Source organism: Staurois parvus, unplaced genomic scaffold (genome assembly GCF_062004578.1).
Source record: "Staurois parvus isolate SC_StPar_1 unplaced genomic scaffold, SC_StPar_1.0 ptg000693l, whole genome shotgun sequence".
Taxonomy (NCBI): Eukaryota; Metazoa; Chordata; class Amphibia; order Anura; family Ranidae; genus Staurois; species Staurois parvus.
Window position 1 is genome coordinate 730,001 of NW_028318489.1, and position 20,891 is coordinate 750,891.

At 41.5% G+C, this 20,891-nt stretch overlaps 1 protein-coding gene across 2 annotated transcripts in view; it reads left to right on the plus strand.

Moving 5' to 3' along the window:
* The window catches only part of LOC149446260 (NADP-dependent malic enzyme-like), a 279,632-nt gene that overhangs the window by 137,781 nt on the left and 120,960 nt on the right, over positions 1-20,891 (plus strand). For both annotated transcript variants that reach the window (XM_089652763.1, XM_089652762.1), the window contains exon 6: positions 13,234-13,395. In XM_089652763.1, coding sequence (XP_089508889.1) covers positions 13,234-13,395 — 162 coding nt within the window. The remainder of the gene's footprint in view (positions 1-13,233; positions 13,396-20,891) is intronic.

Below are 20,891 nucleotides of genomic sequence, written 5' to 3' on the forward strand. Positions count from 1 at the left end.
CTGCTTGAATTTGTTTGCAAGATGTCAGAATAGCCTCCCAGAGCTGCTGTTTGGATGTAAACTTCCTCCCACCCTCATAGATCTTTTGCTTCAGGATGCTCTAAAGGTTCTCAATAGGATTGAGGTCAGGGGAGGATGGAGGCCACACCATGACTTTCTCTCCTTTTATCCCCATAGCAGCCATTGATGCAGAGGTATTCTTTGCAGCATGAGATGGTGCATTGTCATGCATGAAGATGATTTTATTACGGAAAGCATAGTTCTTCCTTCTGTACCAGGGAAGAAAGTGGTCAGTCATAAACTCCACATACTTTGCAGAGGTCATCTTTAGACCTTCGGGGGCTCTAAAGGGGCCGACCTGCTCTGTTCCCAGGATTCCGGCCCAAAACATGACTCCACCACCGCCTTGCTGACGTCGCAGCCTTGTTGGAACAGGGTGGCCGTCCACCAACCATCCACTACTCTATTCATCTGGACCATCCAGGGTTGCACGGCACTCATCAGTGAACAGGACTGTTTGAAAATTAGTCTTCATGTATTTTTCTGCCCAATGCAGCCGTTTCTGCTTGTGACCATTGGTTAGTGCTGGCTGAATAGAAGGTTTATGCACAGTTGCAAGACTCTGGAGGAGTTCGTGGGACTCCAGAGGCACCAGCAGCTTCAAATATCTATTTGCTGCTATGTAATGGTATTTTATCAGCTGCTCTCTTGATCCGATGCATGGATCTGGCAGAAATCTTCCTCAATGTGCCTTTATCTGCACAAACCCATCTGTGCTCTGAATCAGCCACAAATCTCTTAATAGTGTGATGATCACGCTTAAGTTTTTGTGAAATATCTAATGTTTTCATACCTCGTCCAAGGCATTGAACTATTTCACTCTTTTCGGCAGCAGAGAGATCCTTTTTCTTCCCCATATTGCTTGAAAATGGTGCTCTACTTAATAATGTGGAACACCGTCCTTTAGTAGTTTTTTCTTAAATTGGGCTTACCGGCCAATCTAATTATCACAGGTGTCCGAGATTGTTTTCAGTGATCAAAAGAGCCCTGACACACAATGCCATCCATGAGTTACACTGAAAAACAAAATATTTCATCTTTGTGACACTTAAATAGAATTTGCATAATAATTTGGAACGCGGTGTACAACTACACACTACCAAAATTACTCATCAAAGTGGTTGTAAATCTCAAACATGAAATATGAACAAAGAATATCCCTCTCTAGTGTGTACTTGTCTCTCTCCAGAGCGTCGTGTCATTTCTGTCTGCTGCTTTGTTCCTCTGATATTAGCATGAATCCCTTCTGACAAATTTTCCTGACTTCTTGCTCATGTACTTCCATTGTGTATGCCAATGGTCTCCCACACAAACTTTTAATGGACTTTATGGACTTTTATTTAGTTACGTATTACCCCTCCAGCTCCAAATTTGTATATTTCTTGACCCCTTTATTTACGCCCAGTCTCCAGAGGTCTGTACAGACCTGATGGGTACATGCTCAGGATCGTCAAGTCTGCTCCAAGAGGGACACAGCACACACTTGCTCAACTGCATCATCTATATTGCAAATGGAGGAAGTATTTCCATTACATAGACACAGACTTCTCCATATCTCCATATACACCATTTTAGCTGTGGTATCATATCTACAGTACGTGACTGCCCAAATGACACCGCGATTATTATTTGTTCATGACCAGAGGGATGTTTATGAGCAATGCTACCTTGAAGCTCATGACGGGACTGTAATTATCACCTCTATTGTGCTAATGACAATGGAGGAACGATTCCCATTGTGATAGATATGGACTTCTACATATAGACAATATGAGCCGCAGCATCACATTATCTGCTGCGTGTAGCTGTACAGTGACGCAGTTGTATATTAAAAAGTTTTGCATGTAATCAAAGGGATGCTTATGAGTAATGCTACTTTGCAGCTCATTAATTATAATTTGATTTTCTAAATGGAAGGACAACAATATCAGTGAATATATCATGTGAACGATGACCTCAATCCTTTTCAATTCTTAATTGTAATATGTCATAAGACGTCCAGAAAGTATGACCTACAAGCATTATTTATGTATTTGAACCTATATATAGAACTGTGTATTTAAAGATGCAGATATGATCTTGCTTGAATACCCTCTGATAGCGAAGTCAAGGTGGACTCTAGTGATATGGAACCCATTTCTGGGAGAAGACAAATAATACAACCACCAAATAATGTTTTTATATGGTAGAACAATTGCAGTAGTATATTTTGCATTATTAGAAATATTTACGTACTACATCCACTGACTATTTTTTTTTTTTTTTTTTTTTTTTTTTTTTTTATGGTGGAATAACAACTGCAGTAGTATATGTTTGATAACATTATCAGAAATCTTTTCCTTACACATTTGGAAACACTCTCTCTCCATTTCCCTCCCCTTCTCTCCCTCTCTCCCCCTCTCTCCCTCTCCCTCCCTCTCCCCCTCCCTTCCCCCCCTCATCCTCTCTCTCCTCCCCCTCATCCTCTCTCTCCTCCCCCTCATCCTCTCTCTCCTCCCCCTCATCCTCTCTCTCCTCCCCCTCATCCTATCTCTCCTCCCCCTCATTCTCTCTCTCCCCCCCCCTCATTCTCTCTCTCCTCCCCCTCATTCTCTCTCTCCTCCCCCTCATCCTCTCTCTCCTCCCCCTCATCTTCTCTCTCCCCTCCCCCTCATCCTCTCTCTCCTCCCCCTCATCTTCTCTCTCCCCCCTCCCCCTCATCCTCTCCCTGCCTCTCCCTTTCTCTCTCCCTCCCTCTCTTTTTCTCTCTCTCTTTTTCTCTCTCTCTCTTTTTCTCTCCCCCTCTCTTTCTCTCTCTCCCTCCCTCTCTTTCTCTCTCTCCCTTACTCTGTCACCAACCGATGACTGAAGGCTTCAGAATATTTATGGGTTGCTCCTCCACCTTCTGGGCCTATCTCCCCAAGGATTAGTGGACATCCATTGAATATTCAGGCTGCATCCCCTGCCACCCCCCCCCCCACTATATTTTAGAATCCTCCAGTGAGTTCCAGAATACAGGGGTATTTAACAGAGTCACAGCATGTGAAGCACTGCACAATCTCTTAAACACAATTAACCCTTCACTTCTCTGTCTGCAGAGGAGCTAACTAAATTTACCTAACAACTAGCAAACTAGGAGGGTGCTACCTATATGTTTGAAAGTAGTTACAGAAATATCTTTGATAGTCATGTAGACATGAGGACATTTGTTGTTGAGAGAGATACTGTTGTGAAAGCACAAGTACACCCCATGGAAATGGACCTTTTGACATATCTCAACAATCAAATACTAGGTGTTCATTCAGACAGTGCCTACAGATAGGTGATATACTGTACATGAACAAATGCCACATAAAAAAAAAAAAAGTCATTTATTAATTCTAATAATCTATATTAGCAAATATGCAGTTGTCATGTGGAAAAAATAAGTACACCCCCACATTTAGCACCACTTCAAATTAATGAAATAAGAATAATTTGTTCAATTTGGTCAAGCCAGATGAGGTGCCAATAATTACAAGCTCCTTAGGGAATATGCAGGTGAAATTTGTCTTACTTAAACCTCAGATATTTTGGGTCCCTTTTTTATATGATTTCCTATTGACGTGTGGGTTTATCATGCCAAGGTCCTAAGAGCTCTCCAAGACCCTCAAAAAGAATGTTTTGCATGTCTATATGTCTGAAAAGGGATTGTAGAAGATCACTGAATTATTTAGAATAAATCATTCCACTGTAAGGAAAATTATTCACAACTTGCATAGATTTCAAATGACTGCTACTTTGTCCAGGACTGGCCCAGCAAATTCAGCTCAGAAGCTTACTGATGCTAAAGAACCCCAAAATTTCATTGTAGGATCTACAGGTAACTCTTGCAGCATTTGGTGCCAAAATGCACTAATTAACAATAGAAAAAAATACACCTATTTAATCTGTTTTCCAGAAAGAACATTAGCGTAAGACTACAGATTGTCATTAAAAACACAGACAAATGCAAGGCCTTCTGGACCACTGTGCTGCAGATTGACGAATCCATAATACAGCTGCTTGGCCACAGTAACAGTAGACATTTTTGGCCCAAACCAAAGACTGTATGTCAAGATCAGCACCAAATACCAAATGTGAAGCATGTAGGTGGAAATGTTTATAGTTTTGGGTTGTTTTGATGCCTCAGAGCATGGACAGTTTGTACTTTCAACTTAACTATGAATTTTGCAATATATTAAAGTCTGATGCACATTCTGATGAGAATGCAAGTCACAGTTTTAATAAACATCTAATGTTTGCCTGTTTTAATTTTGTCCATAACATAGAGAAGTGTGGAATCATGGAGGCTCAGCATCACATAAGGGAATGCAAATGCGACTTGCCTAGAATTTCCCACTCTTTTACACTGACATTCACCTATCAAGGCATTTTTATAATTGCATGACCCCTCCCAAGGTCCACTGCTTGTAATTTAAATGTCATTAGCATGGTAATAAGTAGGGAAAAGAAGGAACCAGGAAGGCCAAAAAATATGCATATTAAACTTCAGCTTTTCAACAAATGCAGAGTGGCTAATCAAATATAACCTATTACCTCTGCCTTTGCTTTTACTGTGCTTTGAGGCTTGTGATCAGTGCCCTAGGCCAGTGATCACATTGGATTACTTACAAAGCATTTCTTCATGCCCAAGATTTACAGGTACTATTGTTGTCATTTGAAGGCCAACTATTGTTTCTAGCATTGTGGCCAGATGGGGACTGTGTACCGCATCTGGTGGCAGTGTCCGATGGTGACTAGATTCTGGATTTGCATGTTTAACTTAATTCAGTGATGGGTGTGAATATTCATAGATCCCCGGAGATAGCCGTTTTTCATAAATTTCCTGATAAAGTCCCTAGAAAGTCACAAAAATTTACAATTTATATGCTATTGGCGTCTAAAATCACCATAGCCAAGTATTGGAAACAGTCGGCAATTCCACTTGACTACGCTAAGAATAAACTTAACTTGATTATGGTTAATGACAGACTCACCTGTATCCTCCTCCGTAGTAATACTAAAAAGTTTGATATCCTATGGAATCCATGGATTCAGTATATTTCTGTTCCTTGATGAGCCCGGGTTTGATCCTCCTTCCTTCTCTATCTATTACTCTACTATGTCTACCCTTCTCTTTCTTTCTTTTTCTACTATATGTGATTAGTCATACCTTAGTTGATTGTACAATGTGTTTAATGTTTTAGATGACTATGACTTTGCCTGTAATCTCAAACTAGTGACCAGTGGTTTTTCCCTTATTTTATGTCTCCTACCTCTCCCTTTTCGGTTTCCTTCCCTTTTCCCAACCCCACTACTGTGTTAGCCTTCTCTGATGTTTTTGACAGCGCATAAGTGATGTACTCTGCTTTTGGGCAGGGATTAAGCATGGTCTCTAAAGTTTTCTGTTTAACCCATGTTCTCTTTATTGCATTGAGACTAATTACAACCCTTGTTCAGCTGTTGTCTCTGTTTATTATAAAAAGAAAAACAAAAAATCTTCTTCAATAAATTCTATTGAAATATAAAGGCCAACTATTCCTAAAAGTGATATTTCAGTTTTGGAGAGGCAACAGTAAACTGCATCACTAGACACTTTTATTGCTGCCTGGAGGTTCTATTTTATGGCAGTAGAGAGTGTTTGTACACCCTTTTACAGGACCATAAAAAGTGTCACACTTTTACCTGGAATACCCAACCGTCTGATAAAGAATCTTTCAAGAAACAGGAACTGGTGGTAATCTCTCCATGTCTGGGGTTCCTGAGTGCAAAAGCATATGATTCGGCTTCCCAGTAGGGGAAATGTTCGGGTTTGAGGTTTGCAGTCCTGGCAAATTTATGGTGAATTTAACAGGGTAAATTCTTTAGAACCTTGATGCACTGCCTGGCCTTTGTGCGTAGGTCAGCTGGTATAGAACAAAGACCCTATAATTGGCCCTTCTAAGCAAACCTCCTCACTAAAAAAGTGTGGGTGCCCAGCAGTATGTGTTGAAGTAGTTTAAGTAGAGTGGATAGTCTCTGTGGAGGGTGTTCATTGTTATATCAAGTGTCAAGATTTGCCTAATTTTAGATTTGAGTGGGATTCATTGCTAAGTTCAGGTTTTGCAGATTTCAAGCAGGATTTGACAAAACCAATGCAAATCAAGCCTGAACAGATTTACTCATCCTTAATTGCCAGTAACCATTCAAACTTAAATATGGTTTTAATCCTTTACAGCTTGGGTGTCAAACTGGCAGCCCTCCAGCTGTTGCCAAGCTACAAGTCCCATGAGGCATTGCAAAATTGACAGTTACAAGCATGACTGCCAAAGGCAGAGGCATGATGGGACTTGTAGTTTTGCAACAGCTGTAGATCCGCCAGTTTGACACCCCTGCTTTACAGTATGAACTGCTGACACAGCTCTCTACAGGGTACACTAAACCATTTACACTCACTGGCCACTTTATTAGGGACACCCTGCTAGTACTGGGATGGACCCCCTATTGCCTTCAGATCTGCCTTAATTCTTCGTGGCATAGATTCAGCAAGGTGTGGGAAACATTTTTGGTCCATATTGACATGAGTTACTGTTGCCTTTCTGTCATCTCAAACTAGTCTGCCCATTCTCCTCTCACCTCTGACATCAATAAGGAATTTTTATCCACACAACTGCTGCTCACTGGATATGTTCTCTTTTTCGGACCATTCTCTGTAAACTCTAGAGATAGTTGTGCCTGAAAATCCCAGTAGATCAGCAGTTTTTGAAATACTCCATACCAGCCTGTCTGGCACCAACAACCATGCCACGTTCAAAGTCATTTAAATCCCCTTTCTTCCCCATTCTGATGTTTAGTTTGAACTTCAGCAAGTCACTTTCACCACGTCTAGATGCCTAAATACATTGAGTTGCTGCCATGTGATTGGCTGATTAGCAATTTGTGTTACCAAGCAATGGAACAGGTGTACCTAATAAAGTGGCCGGTGAGTGTATGTATATCATGAAGGAGAAGCCTTATGTCCTAGGTGTAAGCACAAACGTTCACACATCTTACAGTTAGCTTTGGGTGAAAGTCAAATAACCTTGCAGTATATCTTTGTAAAGTGTGTAGACATCACACCTCTGTAAGCCTGTTGGAATTCCCAACTCAAAGCCATGGATAATAAATTTTAGCTAAACCCAAAACTGTTTTTTTTTATGGTGCAGAGTAGGGGAGCACTAAAACCTTTTGTCAGTTTCTGTGTCTTATTAGTGAGATTTCCCTTCACTACTTAGCCGCTCACTTCAGGTTTAGTATACAGGGCATATTTCCAGATGTGAGGCTATCCTCTCTTAGTTGGCCACAGATTGCTGCCAGAGTACACTGATCAATTCTGCAGCCGAGGATTCCCTGCTGTCAGAATACAATAGCAGAGCACCTGTGTGGATGGGAGAATCCTTTCTTTTTTTTTTTTTTGTAATTGGTCTTCTGGCTGATTGAAAAAAACAAAAACAAATTATCTATGGCCAGGCTGGCCATAAATTTTACAATTTTCTTGATTTTTGGTTTAGATTTACCAAAAACCATATAATAGGAGGTCAAAACTAACAACACTTTCAATTGTATCCAATTAGGCAGGCTCTTGCACTGGATATTTGAAGGTAAATCTAAAGGAAATTGGACAGAAAATTGTATAGTGTATGGCCAGCCTTAGACTGTTGTCTCAGGTCATGTGCCCCATTGGTAGATTTCCCTTCAAATCCTCTTCTGATGGCAACTCAAAATCTTTGATTTTTCTCTCACCTTCATTGGCATTGACATTGGTGATCAGGATAGTTAGGGATAGGTAAGCTGACTATACACAAATACATTCTCCAATGAATGCTCATACAAACATTCATGCAAGAATTCTTATCACCAATGTTGATGACTTGATGAATATCATTCAAAAATATTTAAAATTTCATTGGAAAACCTCATTCACTGTTAGAAATGTGTGTTTTCAAGAAAACATTTCTATCCTGGTCCTTCAAAGCTTCTTGTCGTTGTGGTCAAAAACGAACTTTGATTTGACCCCACTATCGACTGGAAAGTTGAATGAACGTTCCTGAAACAAACCTTTTTTGAACTAAATTCTTCTAGTGTATAGCTAGCTTTATTCTTTAACGGTGATATAAACAACAATGAACACCTGACAGTGGTATTAATTCCTCACCAGTGTATCAAAAACAAAAACAATGCCTTTAGTTATGTTTTAATATGGAGTTGGCCCCATGTTTACACTTGTAACAAGCCTCCGTCTTCTAAGAAGACTTTCTACAAGATTTGGGATTTCTTTTAGCCAAAAATCCTTTGTGAGGTCAAGTACTGATGTTAGAGGAGATGACCTGACTGTGTTAGAGGAGATGACCTGACTGTGTTAGAGGAGATGACCTGACTGTGTTAGAGGAGATGACCTGACTGTGTTAGAGGAGATGACCTGACTGTGTTAGAGGAGATGACCTGACTGTGTTAGAGGAGATGACCTGACTGTGTTAGAGGAGATGACCTGACTGTGTTAGAGGAGATGACCTGACTGTGTTTGAAGTGATGGGCTGACTGTGTTTGAGGAGATGGGCTGACTGTGTTTGAGGAGATGGGCTGACTGTGTTTGAGGAGATGGGCTGACTGTGTTTGAGGAGATGGGCTGACTGTGTTTGAGGAGATGAACTGACTTGTAAAGCATTCAATTCATCTCAGATGTGTTCAATAGGGTTGAGTTCAGTTGACTCTGTTGGCCACTCGAGTTCCTGCACAACATTCTTGTCAAAATACATATTTTTGTGTGAGATGTTCACGGTGTGCATTGAGATCAGAGTAAGCCATTTCAATACAGGAGAGGAGCCTGTACAACTGTGCAAGACTGAAGAGAAGACTGGAGTTCAGCTTTAAGTAATCTTGAAAACTATACTTCTGGTTTTTCCAGACTGAAGCAAGCTCTTCTCAACATGATCTTGGAGTGGTTCCTGTTCGGTATATAAGAAATAGGCGCATATAGCACAGTGAGGAACTGCTGTGTATCTTGCCACTGAAACATATATATAAAAAGCATGATTTACCTTGCCAGCAACCATGGAAAAGCTTACTATTCCAGTGCAGTTCTACAAAATTGACAATGGCTTGGTTGTATAAAATTAATTGGTTTCCTCTCTGCTTGACAGTATCAAGGAAAAACAAAATAATAGACAGTCTGACAATCTGTTTCTCCATTGCCCCTAGACAATGCCAGTAAACACATTATTCATAGTAAGAAAAGAAGATAGCTGTTCATGATAGATGACATCATGGAAATAACGGGAATGAGAGGCTCAGAGGACAGTAAAAATCAATGAGCCGCAAACATTCACATGCATCTCGTTATTCTGTTCCCTAATGTGTACTACAGGCACGCTTTGAAAAGATGAATATTGTAAAAGTCTCTTCAAAAACCAATCTTCAAAATCAATCTTCACGTATCCGTATACAGGTCTGCGAAAAATATTGTGAACTCTCTAAAAATGTTAGTTCTTTGAGTGAACAATCGTGATCTCCAAGACATAATATATAAAGACCCTCATTTAATACACAAAACATTTTACATTGCCACATTCTAACTACATAAAAGGTATTAAATTATTAGTTCCAGGTTTGACTTTTTCTGAACTTTGGCAGCTAATCCTCTGCGGTCCTCAAAAATCTCTCTTGATTAGGCTATATTGTGCTTTAGCAGAAACTAATAATACTGCAGGGAAGGTCAAATCGTCAAAAGAATTAATTGCAATGCACGAGTTCAGCCTACCTTTTCAAGATGTCATTATGAGTAAACTTTTTCACATATGAAATCAGTTATGTAACTTCTTTATGACCAGAGGTCATTAAGACTCCATGAACACTAGTGGGATTTTTTTTAAGCTCAAAAAAGCTGGATAAAAACCACTAGTAATAGTGGTTTCTAGTAGTGTTTTAGGAGCATTCGTGTTTTGTTAGCAATTTTACAGTACATGTAGGGAAAAAAAAAATAGAAAAAGCTGTTAGGAGTGCTTTTAGGAGCGTTTAGGAACATTCAGTGCTTTTTCTGCTGGAAAATCGCCCCCAAAAATGCAAAAAAAAACCTTTTTTCTTCTGCTCCTATTTGCTGAAGCTTGAAAAACGTTTCTAGCCTTTGGTGTTCAATGGGAGTAAGTAAATTACATAGTGCTTGTGGTCAGTAGGAGAAGGGATAGTGCTCCATAGTTGGTGACAGTGGGAAGAATAGTTCCCCATCCTTGGTATAAGTGAGAGTAGAAAATACTGAGGCATCGGTGGGATTAAACTGTCTCAAATTTGATGTTCAATGGGAGTAAGTAAATTACATAGTGCTTCTGGTCAGTAGGAGGAGAAATAGTGTCCCATAGTTGGTGTATGTCAGTGGGAGGAATAGTTCCCTATCATTGGATTCATTGGGAGGAATAGTGCCCCATTGTTGGTGTCAGTGGGAGGAATAGTGCCCTAAAAATAGTGCTCCATTGTTGGGGTCAGTGGGAGGAATATTGTCCCATTATTGGTCTCTGTGGGAGGAATAGTGCTCTTAAAACTAGAAAAAAGCTGTTAAGAGCGTTTTAGTAGCATTTAGGAGCATTCGGTGCTTTTTCTGCTGGAAAATCGCTCCCAAAAATGCAAAAAAAACCCCTTTTTTTTCCTGCTCCTAGACGCTGAAGCTTGAAAAACGCTTCTAGCCTACAGTATCATGCATGGACATATAAGATCACACTATTTGCTTCTAGGGTAGAAAAAAAAGCGCTCATAACTAGCTGCTAGGATCTTAAAAATATGCTAGTGTGCATGAAGCCTAGGGCCTAGATACCCCATACCAAAGTTAGCAGCATGCATGAGTTAATTTGACAGTAACTCTATGGCAACTTTGTATACCTAAAATAATTGTTTTAAACTTTTTGAGGGCATAAAGTAACTTTTAAGAATAATAAAAAGCTGTTTTTTTGTTGTTTTTTTTTTTTCTTTTCCAATAAGCTGGCATTTAGATAAGGCAGTTTTCACATTGGTTACATTGGTCCTGCTTAAACCAATGTAAGTATATATACGCCATACCTGTGGGATCCCTGTGATCCAATACTAGAGTGATTGCTACTAGCTTCCGAGTCCTATGCTGAGTGGCTGCCCTGCAACGGGGTTGCCAGCTTGTCAAGGGTGTACCATTCAAAGAACGCTTTGCACTTTCTCAGTCAATAGAATGTGTGCTCTGATTGGACAAGGTGGCGATCATGACATCACTGCCCTGTCTCTCCAACATCTCCAATCAGAGAACTCTTTGTATTCATTGAGACAATGCAGAGTTTTGCCTGAATTGGACCTCAGCCAAGCCCGGTACCTCCTGTGTTCACAATGCAGCAGGGCAGCCGCTCGGCATGGGACCCAGAAGCTACCAGAGATCACTGTAGTATCTGTGCCTTCTACAGTGATTTCCAGTTTCCAAGGGAATCCCACGGGTATGGCACATACATACTCGCATAGGTCCAAGCTGTAAAATTGCCATACCTAAACTTCAGTTTCAATATTTTTTTTTTTTTTTTTAATGGAGAATAACGAAGTTATAAAACCAATGGGACTGCAGGTGCATGATGGTGTCAGTGCTTATTTGCAGTCTGAAGGCTTTAATTTATTTTTTTTTTAGTCTCCTGCCTACCTGTGATCACTCTGTCATAGCTGACATGGTGATCACATGATCGGGCACTACTGTGATTGATTCCCATTATTCACTATAAGTGATACCCAAGATTGAAAGCCAGCAGCCGCACAAAGCGTCAGCTGCTGGCAATCAAAACAGGATGTTTATTAACGTATCCCCAGCACAATGCATCATGTTGAGAAAAATGTATGTTGTGGGCAGAAAAGGGTTAAACCATTTATTCAGTAAAGATATGGCAATGGAAGTTGTGCATGTTTTGTTAAAGACTATATTTTATTATTATTTATTAGTATGACTCAGTATTAATACTGTATGAAGATCAGATCACATTTTAGGGAATTTTGTGCACAAATTTTAAAATGCATAACTGTTTAAAGGGATGTTTCTGTATCAGGGGTCTCTAAACTTTCAAAGCAAAGGGCCAGCCCCTCAGACATTAGTGGGGCCAGACTGCGGCCTGTGGGAGTAGAACATGGCCCAGTATCATTGTGAATAAGTAATGTCTCAGATTTGATTGTCAGTGGGAGTAAGTACGTTACTTGCGGTGCTTGTGGTCAGGAGGAGAAATAGTGCTCCATAGTTGGTGTCGATGGGAGGAATAGTGCCCAATCATTGATGTCAGTGGGAGGAATACTACCCCATCATTGGTGTCAGTGGGAGGAATACTACCCCTTCATTGGTGTCAGTGGAAGGAATAGTGGCCCATCACTGGTGTCAGTGGAAGGAATAGTGGCCCATCACTGGTGTCAGTGGAAGGCATAGTGTCCCATCATTGGTGTCAGTGAGAGGAATAGTGCCCCATCGTTGGTGTCAGTGGGAGAAATAGTGCTCCATAGTTGATCTCAGTGGGAGGAATAGTGTCCCATCCTTGGTGTCAGTGAGAGTAGAAAATACTCAGGCATCAGTGGGATTAAACTATATCTCAGATTTGGTGTTCAATGGGAGTAAGTAAATTACATAGCTCTTCTGGTCAGTAGGAGGAGGAATAGTGCTCCATAGTTTGTGTCAGTGGGAGGAATAGTTCCCTATCATTGGATTCAGTGGGATGAATAGTGCCCCATTGTTGGCGTCAGTGGACAGAATAGTACCCCAAGAATAGTCTGGTCTGTAGGAAGAGGAATAGTGCTCCATAGTCGGTGCCAATGGGAGGAATATTGTCCCATTATTGGTGTCAGTGGGAGGAATAGTGTCCCATAGTTTGCCAGTGGGAGGAATAGTTCCCCTTTATTGCTATTAGAGAATTAGTGACCCACTATTTGTGTCACTGGGAGGAATAGTGTCTCTTATCAGTGGGAGGAACAGTGCCCCTGAGGGCTGGATAAAAGCAAGCAAAAGGCCACATCCAACTGACGGGTCCCAGTTTGGAGATCACTGGCCTATACTAGTATTATGACAATTATATATTATACTGATTCAGATACTTTAGAGGGTTATTGCAATGACTTTCATACAAAATCCGCTGAACTCCATTCATTGCGTTATAACTAAAAACTTTATCTGCTGTGTATTGACAGGCCATTGTTGTGACTGATGGTGAACGTATCCTCGGCCTTGGAGACCTGGGAAGTTACGGCATGGGAATCCCTGTGGGCAAATTGGCTCTATATACCGCCTGTGGAGGAGTTCACCCGCAGCAGTGTCTCCCTGTAGTACTGGATGTTGGCACAGACAATGAGGTAAGCTGTGTTCTGTTTCTGTACACACCTGGTTGACAAGAAATTACATAAACAAGAGCATTCTTTTCTTCCATTACATGCCAACCTAAATGCATACTTATCATAAGGAACATCGTAATCACACCTACTCACATCCTATAGTGTAAAGTCCAGTACTTCAGCATCCATGCAGAGGCCAGGACATCCTCTCCTAAGTGGCAGGGTGTGCCTATATACCCAATCTCAGGCTGGCTGGTAAAGGAAGACCTATATCATGGCACATTATGATGTTTGCTTAGCAGTAAAGGGGTTGGTTTGTAGTGTTTTGTGGCAAAGGTTTACTTTAACCACATCCCGACCGTCCTATAGCAGAAATACTGTAGTTGGGGCGCGCAAAATCACGTGTGTACATATACATGATTTTGTATTTCCGGGTAGGAGGCGTGCGCGCGCCCTACCTGCGCCGCCATTCATGGCCACGGCTGTCAATCACCAGGTCCTGGTCAGTGATTACTCACTGGCGACCTGTGATTACCGAGGATCTCCAAAGGGGAGGAGGGCTGCTTTATTTGCTAACAGTCCTCCTCCATGTCAGCTTGGGCACACTGCTCTGGATGGTTGTGCACAGCCATCCAGAGCAGTGTGCTTACAGTGAAGCACCAACACACCACCCCCCAGTAAAATACTCCCAGCTCACAGTTAACCCTTTCTTGCCAGTGCCATCAATACAGTGTCAGTACCTTTTTTTTAGCACTGTTCACTGTATTGGTGTCACTGGGGATGTCAGTGACACCAAGTCAGTTCCCCCGTGTCAGAATGCCCACTGCAGTCCCGCTATAAGTTGCTAATCGCCGCCAATACTAGTTAAAAAGAAAAAAAATTCCAGTATCTATATTGCCATTTCTAAAAGCTATAACTTTCACGTAAAGCAATTAATTTATACGTATTGGGATTTTTTTTTTTAGCAAAGACATGGAGCAGAATACATTTTGCCCTACATTTATGACAAAATTAGATTTTTTTTTTTTTTTTATTGGACATGTTTAATAGCAAAAAGTCAAAAATATAGTTTTTTCTCAAAATTGTCAGCCTTTATTTTTTATAGCGCAAAAAATAAACGCACAGGTGATCAAATACCAACGAAAGAAAGCTCAATTCGTGAGGAAAAAAAGGATGTAAATTTCATTTGGGTGCAGCGTTCCATGACCGCGCAATTGTCAGTTAAAGTAACGCAGCGCTGTAACTCAAACAATGGCCTGGTCAGGCAGGGGGGTAATTCCTCAGGAGGGCAAATGGTTAAAGTGACCCTGTCCTTTGCACACCGTTTCTTAAGCAGTAAACAAAAACTCTGATTTGGAGACCTCCATTATCCCCCCATTGGGCACCATCTTGATCCACACGTAGGAGGTGAAGCCTGGGTATCAGCCACAACTACCACAGCAGAGGCACCTCTGTCCTCCTTGCTACTACAGACTGCTTCCTATATTAATGACTGGAAGGAGTGGTTAAAGATGAGAAGAGGTCTTGGATGCTGACTTTTGACATAAAGTCAGAATGTGTCTGTCGTCAATGGCTTTGTTCAGATTTGAACATTTTGGGTGAACAGGAAGGACTAAATAAATCTCCGCACTTCCCTTGGAAAGAAGACACTTCACAAAAACCTTGACCTTCAGGTATAGATAATCACAAATGGGGCATCCAAATCAACATGCATATAATTTATTTTTTTTTTTTTAATTAGCAGAATTAACCACTTGCCGCCCTGCCACTGCATATATACGTGTGCAGGGCAGCACTGGGGCGCAAAAGCACGTTTTAAAACTGGCTCCGCGCTCCCGACGTTTTCGTGGGCAGAGGGCGCACGCGCTCCCGCCGACCCGCGGGTGACACCATTTGATCCCGGAGGGATCAATCATTCGATTTCAGCCAGTGATGTCTGGCTGAAATCAGATGATCGGTCCCTGTCCTATCCTGTCCTGTGTTGACAGTTACACAGGACAGGATATGATGTCATTCTTCTCTGCCTGGACGCATTCCGTTCCAGACAGAGAAGAAGACATACAAATTGTGAGTAAAACAGCACATACCCACAGTTAGAACACTCTAGGACACATTTAACCCGCTGATCGCCCCCCCCCCCCAGTTAACCCCTTCACCGCCCTGTCACCAGTGTCATTGATCAGTGAACCGATTTTTACTGATCACTGTATCAGTGTCGCTGGCGACTTCCGATAGTGTTAGCGCCCCTCCCAGATAGCGCCAGATTGCCCGCCAGTACACCAGTAATCCCATTTAACCCCTTGATCGTGCCCCCCCCCCCCAGTTAACCCCTTCACTGCCCTGTCACCAGTGTCATTGATTACAGTGAACAGATTTTTACTGATCACTGTATTAGTGTCACTAGTGACTTCCGATAGTGTTAGCGCCCCTCCCAGATAGCGCCAGTTTGCCCGCTAATGCACGAGATTTTTTTACCAAAAACATGTAGCAGAATACATTTTGGCTTAAATTTATGACTAACTTTGAGTTTACAATATATTTTTTATAGCTGAAAGTAGAAAATATTGTTTTCTTTCAAAATTTTCATGTTTTTTTTTGTTTATAGCGCAAAAAAATAAAAAGCGCACAGGTGATAAAATACTACCAAAAGAAAGCTCTATTTGTGTGAAAAAAAGGACGTAAATTTCGTTTGGGTACAGCATTGCATGACCGTGCAATTTATCATTTGAATTAGTGCAGCGCTGTATAGCAAAAAAAGGCATAAATTACAGTATCTATACCAGGGGTGGGCAAACTTTTTGACTTGAGGGCCGCAATGGGTTCATATATTGGACCCGGGGGCCGGACCAAGAGTAGATGAATGATGTGTATGTGTCATCCATAGTAAGTATAGCAATATTCCCCCATAGTAAGCATAGTAATTAATCCCCCATAGTAATTCATCCCCCATATAGTAATTCATCCCCCATATAGTAATTCATCCCCCTATAGTAATTCATCCCCCCTATAGTAATTCATCCCCCATATTAATTCATTCCCCATATTAAGTCCCCAAGTCCCCCCTGTGTCAATTCACTTACCTTTGCTCCGCGCGGTCCTCTCGCCGTGTTCCGGTGTAGCATGAAAATCTGTCTCCTATGAGGATCTGTCCCCCTCGACGTATCTGCGCATGTGCCAGTTTCAGGCATTAGCAGCCGATCGGCGATCTCCGGCACATGCGCAGATACGTCGAGGGGGACAGATCCTCATAGGAGACAGATTTTCATGCTACACCGGTCTTCAGGGCGGACTGTGAGAGGAGTCTAGCGGGAGCCTAGCTTCGCGGGCCGGATTAAAAGGTCCGCCGGGCCGTATACGGCCCGCGGGCCATAGTTTGCCCATTGCTGATCTATACCATAGTTTGTGTAGACGCTATAACTTTCACACAAAGCAATCAATATACACTTATTGGGATTTTTTTACCAAAAACATGTAGCAGAATACATTTTGGCTTAAATTTATGACTAACTTTGAGTTTACGATATATTTTTTATAGCTGAAAGTAGAAAATATTGTTTGGGTGCAGCATTGCATGACCGTGCAATTATCATTTGAATTAGTGCCGCGCCAAACAGCAGAAAAAGGCCTGGTCATTAAGGGGGGTAAATCCTCAGGAGCTCAAGTGGTTAAGGCACACAGACACCTAAAAACTCCATATTTTTAGGCATTCTGGCATTTTTTTTAACTGATTGTTGTATAGAGAAATAAAAAAAAAAATCTGTTTTGCTGGACAGTATTTTTGTATATGACACACCCCAAGAAAAGCTTGAAGAATTCTAGCATGCGTGTATGCGTACGAGCAAAACACCATTCAAATATGTGCATTTACTATTCAGCCCATCCTTTCTTAATTACTCAGGAATTTCTGCCAGGAATCTGATGTTCACGTAACTTGTGCAAGAACCCTAAGATACTACCTTCTTCTAAATGAAACACTTGCTATCTTAAAGTATTACTAAACCCAGGACCCTGCAGTCACTCTATCTGGTCTCTCACAGTACACAGAATATGGAAATGCTATTATTTTAGTAAATATAAACTGCTAAATACTTTTTCTTATCAGCAGTTAGAGCAGTCTTGTGACTCCTATCAGTGTCCAGCAGAGCACTGGTTAAAGCTTGTAGGAGGAGTTTTCATTCTCCGCTGATTGTCCTTTCAGCCTGCATGACCCCTGACCCTCTGTCTGAACAGTGCTAATTGGCCCTGTGCTAATCACATGCACTCTCCAAAGAAAAAAACTGAGCATGTGCAGCTTGCCCCCAAGGCTCTGTAATATCAGCAGATGGATTGGGGTCAGTAGAAGAAGGGGAGGATCAGAGAAGACAGGATCAAACAGCCTTTTTTACACAATGCAGAGGATTATTCCCTTAGGTTCCACAGTGAGTATAACAAGCATGCTTTACTGCATTTACTGACTGATTTTACTGTTGTGGGTTTAGTAACATTTTAACACTTGTTACACAATTGCTTTCACTCTTCCAAGAACGTATCCGAATAGTTTATAAATGGATTAAACAACATTTCTGATTTCAGTCACTTTTTACTGAACACAAAGGCTGTTTCAGACTGTCTCACAGATCCTCTGCTGATCGGAGCAGAGCGGACATGGATAGAGTCCACTCTGCTCTGTGGTCAGGTGTCATGAAACAGCAGAGTCTGTTTCTGAGTCCGATCTGGTCCGCTAAAAAAAGAAAAATCAAAAACAGAAGAGGATCCACCTAAATGGAAGAGAACCTATCCTTTTTTGTTTTTGTTTATTTTTCTAGCGGACCAGATTGGACCCAGATGTAGGCGGGTGTGAAGGGAAAATCCGTTTTCATTCACCTGCTTGTCCATAGGGGTGAATGAGCCATCCAATCAGGTCCGCCTGAAAAACTGACAGGTGGACTGATCGGATGTGCCATGTGAAAATGGTTTAAAGCACACTCCTCAATATGTCCTGCGAAGCACATAAAGTGCCCCACTCCAACCTGTTTTCCTGAACTTTTAGTCTCATGGTGTACTTGTAATGTATGCTTTTGTTTTTTTGTTTCTTTTAAATGCAAGCTGTCCGGTCTGTATAGCAAAGCTCAGAAAAGGGGAGAGAGAAACAGCACAAGGAGCCAATCGTATGTGCTTCAATGTAAAGGGTATACCCGATAAGAGCATGTAATGTGTCAGCTGAGCTCATTTTGTATGTGGCTTCCTCTTTCACTGGCAAATCAAAAGCTGGGTGCGTGGAGGGGGACCTGTAAGTGAAAGTAAAACTGCAGCAAAGAAAGATCAAGTCCTCCCACTGACAGACAGGGCTGTGATGTTAGAGAAAAGCTGTGTAAATATCAAAACTGGATGGAAAGAATTACAGATCGTTTGGTGGGTAAAACTGCTCCAGCATGTATATTTCATCTGTTTATTAAGCTGTTGACTAAAATTCAGCTTTCAATGCAAAAAGAATACAGGAACTTTTAATGGGTGCAGATGACAACATTGTGCACTTTGTTTTGCCATATTACATGTATCCTATTTACTATGAGCATTTTCTCTGTGGCAGGGCATTCTTGCTCCTGTGATGGTAACAACACAGTATGGGGAGCATAGAGAATGTGGAACTCCAGCCCAGCTGCTGTATATACATTTGCAGTAATTCTGTGAGCTGTCTTCCTTGCTAAGGAGTCTTTTATATATATATATATATATATATATATATATATATATATATATATATATATATATATATATATAGTTACATAGTTAGTCTAGCTGAAAATAGACAAATTCCCTCCAGTTCAACCATTAAAAAAAGGAAAAAAAAAGTTATAATCCTATACCCACAGTTGATCCAGAGGAAGGCAAAAACACTCAGCAAAGCACGATCCAATTTACTCCTGCTGGGGAAAAAAATTCCTTCCTGATCCCCCGAGAGGCAATCTGATAGTCCCTGGATCAACTTTACCTATTATATTCTGTGTATCTATGAAAGAATCCAGGACTTTTTTTAAAGCAATCCACTGAGCTGGCCAGAACCAACTCTTGAGGGAGTCTATTCCACATTTTCACAGCTCTCACTGTGAAGAAACCTTTCCATGTTTAGATTAAGTTTCTAATCTGTTCAGGAAGTGATTCATACACCTCTCCCAGGCATCAAAGGCAGACAGTTTTTCTTATTTAAAGGCTAACTCCACCTTTTGGACCATGTTACATCGGTTTTCAGGGTGTAGCATGGTGCAAATGTTACATTGCAGATGGACTTGTAGTGGTCAGTGGAGTGCAGTGATTAGCGCATTCGTAGTCCATTGCCACTTCCTCCAGCTCTCCAACTGAAACTCCATACCTCAGTATGGACCAAAAACTGGAGGTAGAGTCTGCAGGAGCCTGACATTGAACCCTGATCCACTGATCGTGGTTGAAATACTTTATAGGCAGATTTGCCAAAAAATATTAAAGCCGAACTTCATCCAACATCCTCACCCCCTCCACTGCCACATTTGTCACTTTTTTGTGGAGGGAGTGGGTACTTGGTTTTGACCTGCTCCCAATTTGGTCAGATACGCCATGGTGATCTGAGCCAGATGTTCAGCCCCCTTTCTTTCCCCGCAGCCTTATGGGACACATTGCAGGTCCCAGAAGACCGTTGTACCATTCACAAAGTGCAGCGTGACTCGCGCATGCATAGTAGGCAGCTTCACTGCCGGTTTCCCTTACCGAAAATGGATCTGTAGCCGAAGCCAAGTGAAGAATTGGCTCAGGTGAGGACATTGCTGGATCACTGGACAGGTAAGTGTCCTTATATTAAAAGTCAGCAGCTACAGGATTTGTAACTGCTGATTTTAATTTGGGGGGGAGGGGGATCCTGGAGCTCCTGTTTAGGTGCACATTTTTTTTCTGCTAATATACAGTGAAGGAAATACGTATTTGATCCCCCGCTGATTTTGAATGTTTGCCCACTCACAAAGAAATGATCAGTCTAAAAATCGAATGGTAGGTGTATTGTAACACTGAGAGACAGAATAGCAACAAAAAATTCAAAATAAATGCATGTCTAACAAATTATGCACGGATTTGCATGTTCATGAGGGAAAGAACTATTTGTTGCCCTTCACAAAACATGACTTGGTAGTTGGTGGCATATCCCTTGTTGCCAATCACAGAGGTCAATCGTTTCCTGTAGTTGGCCACCAGGTTTGCACACATCTCAGGAGGGATTTTGACCCACTACTCTTGGCAGATCCTCTCCTCCAAGTCATTAAAGTTTGGTGGCTGACATTTGGCAACTCGAACTTTCAGCTTCCTCCATAGATTTTCAGTCGGATTAAGGTCTGGAGACTGGCTAGGCCACTCCAGGACCTTAATGTGCTTCTTCTTGAGCCATTCCTTTGTTGCCTTGGGTGTGAGTTTTGGGTCATTGTCATGCTGGAACACCCATCCATGACCCATTTTCAATGCCCTGGCTGAGGGAAGAAGGTTCTCACCCAAGATTTGATGGTACATTACCCGTCCAT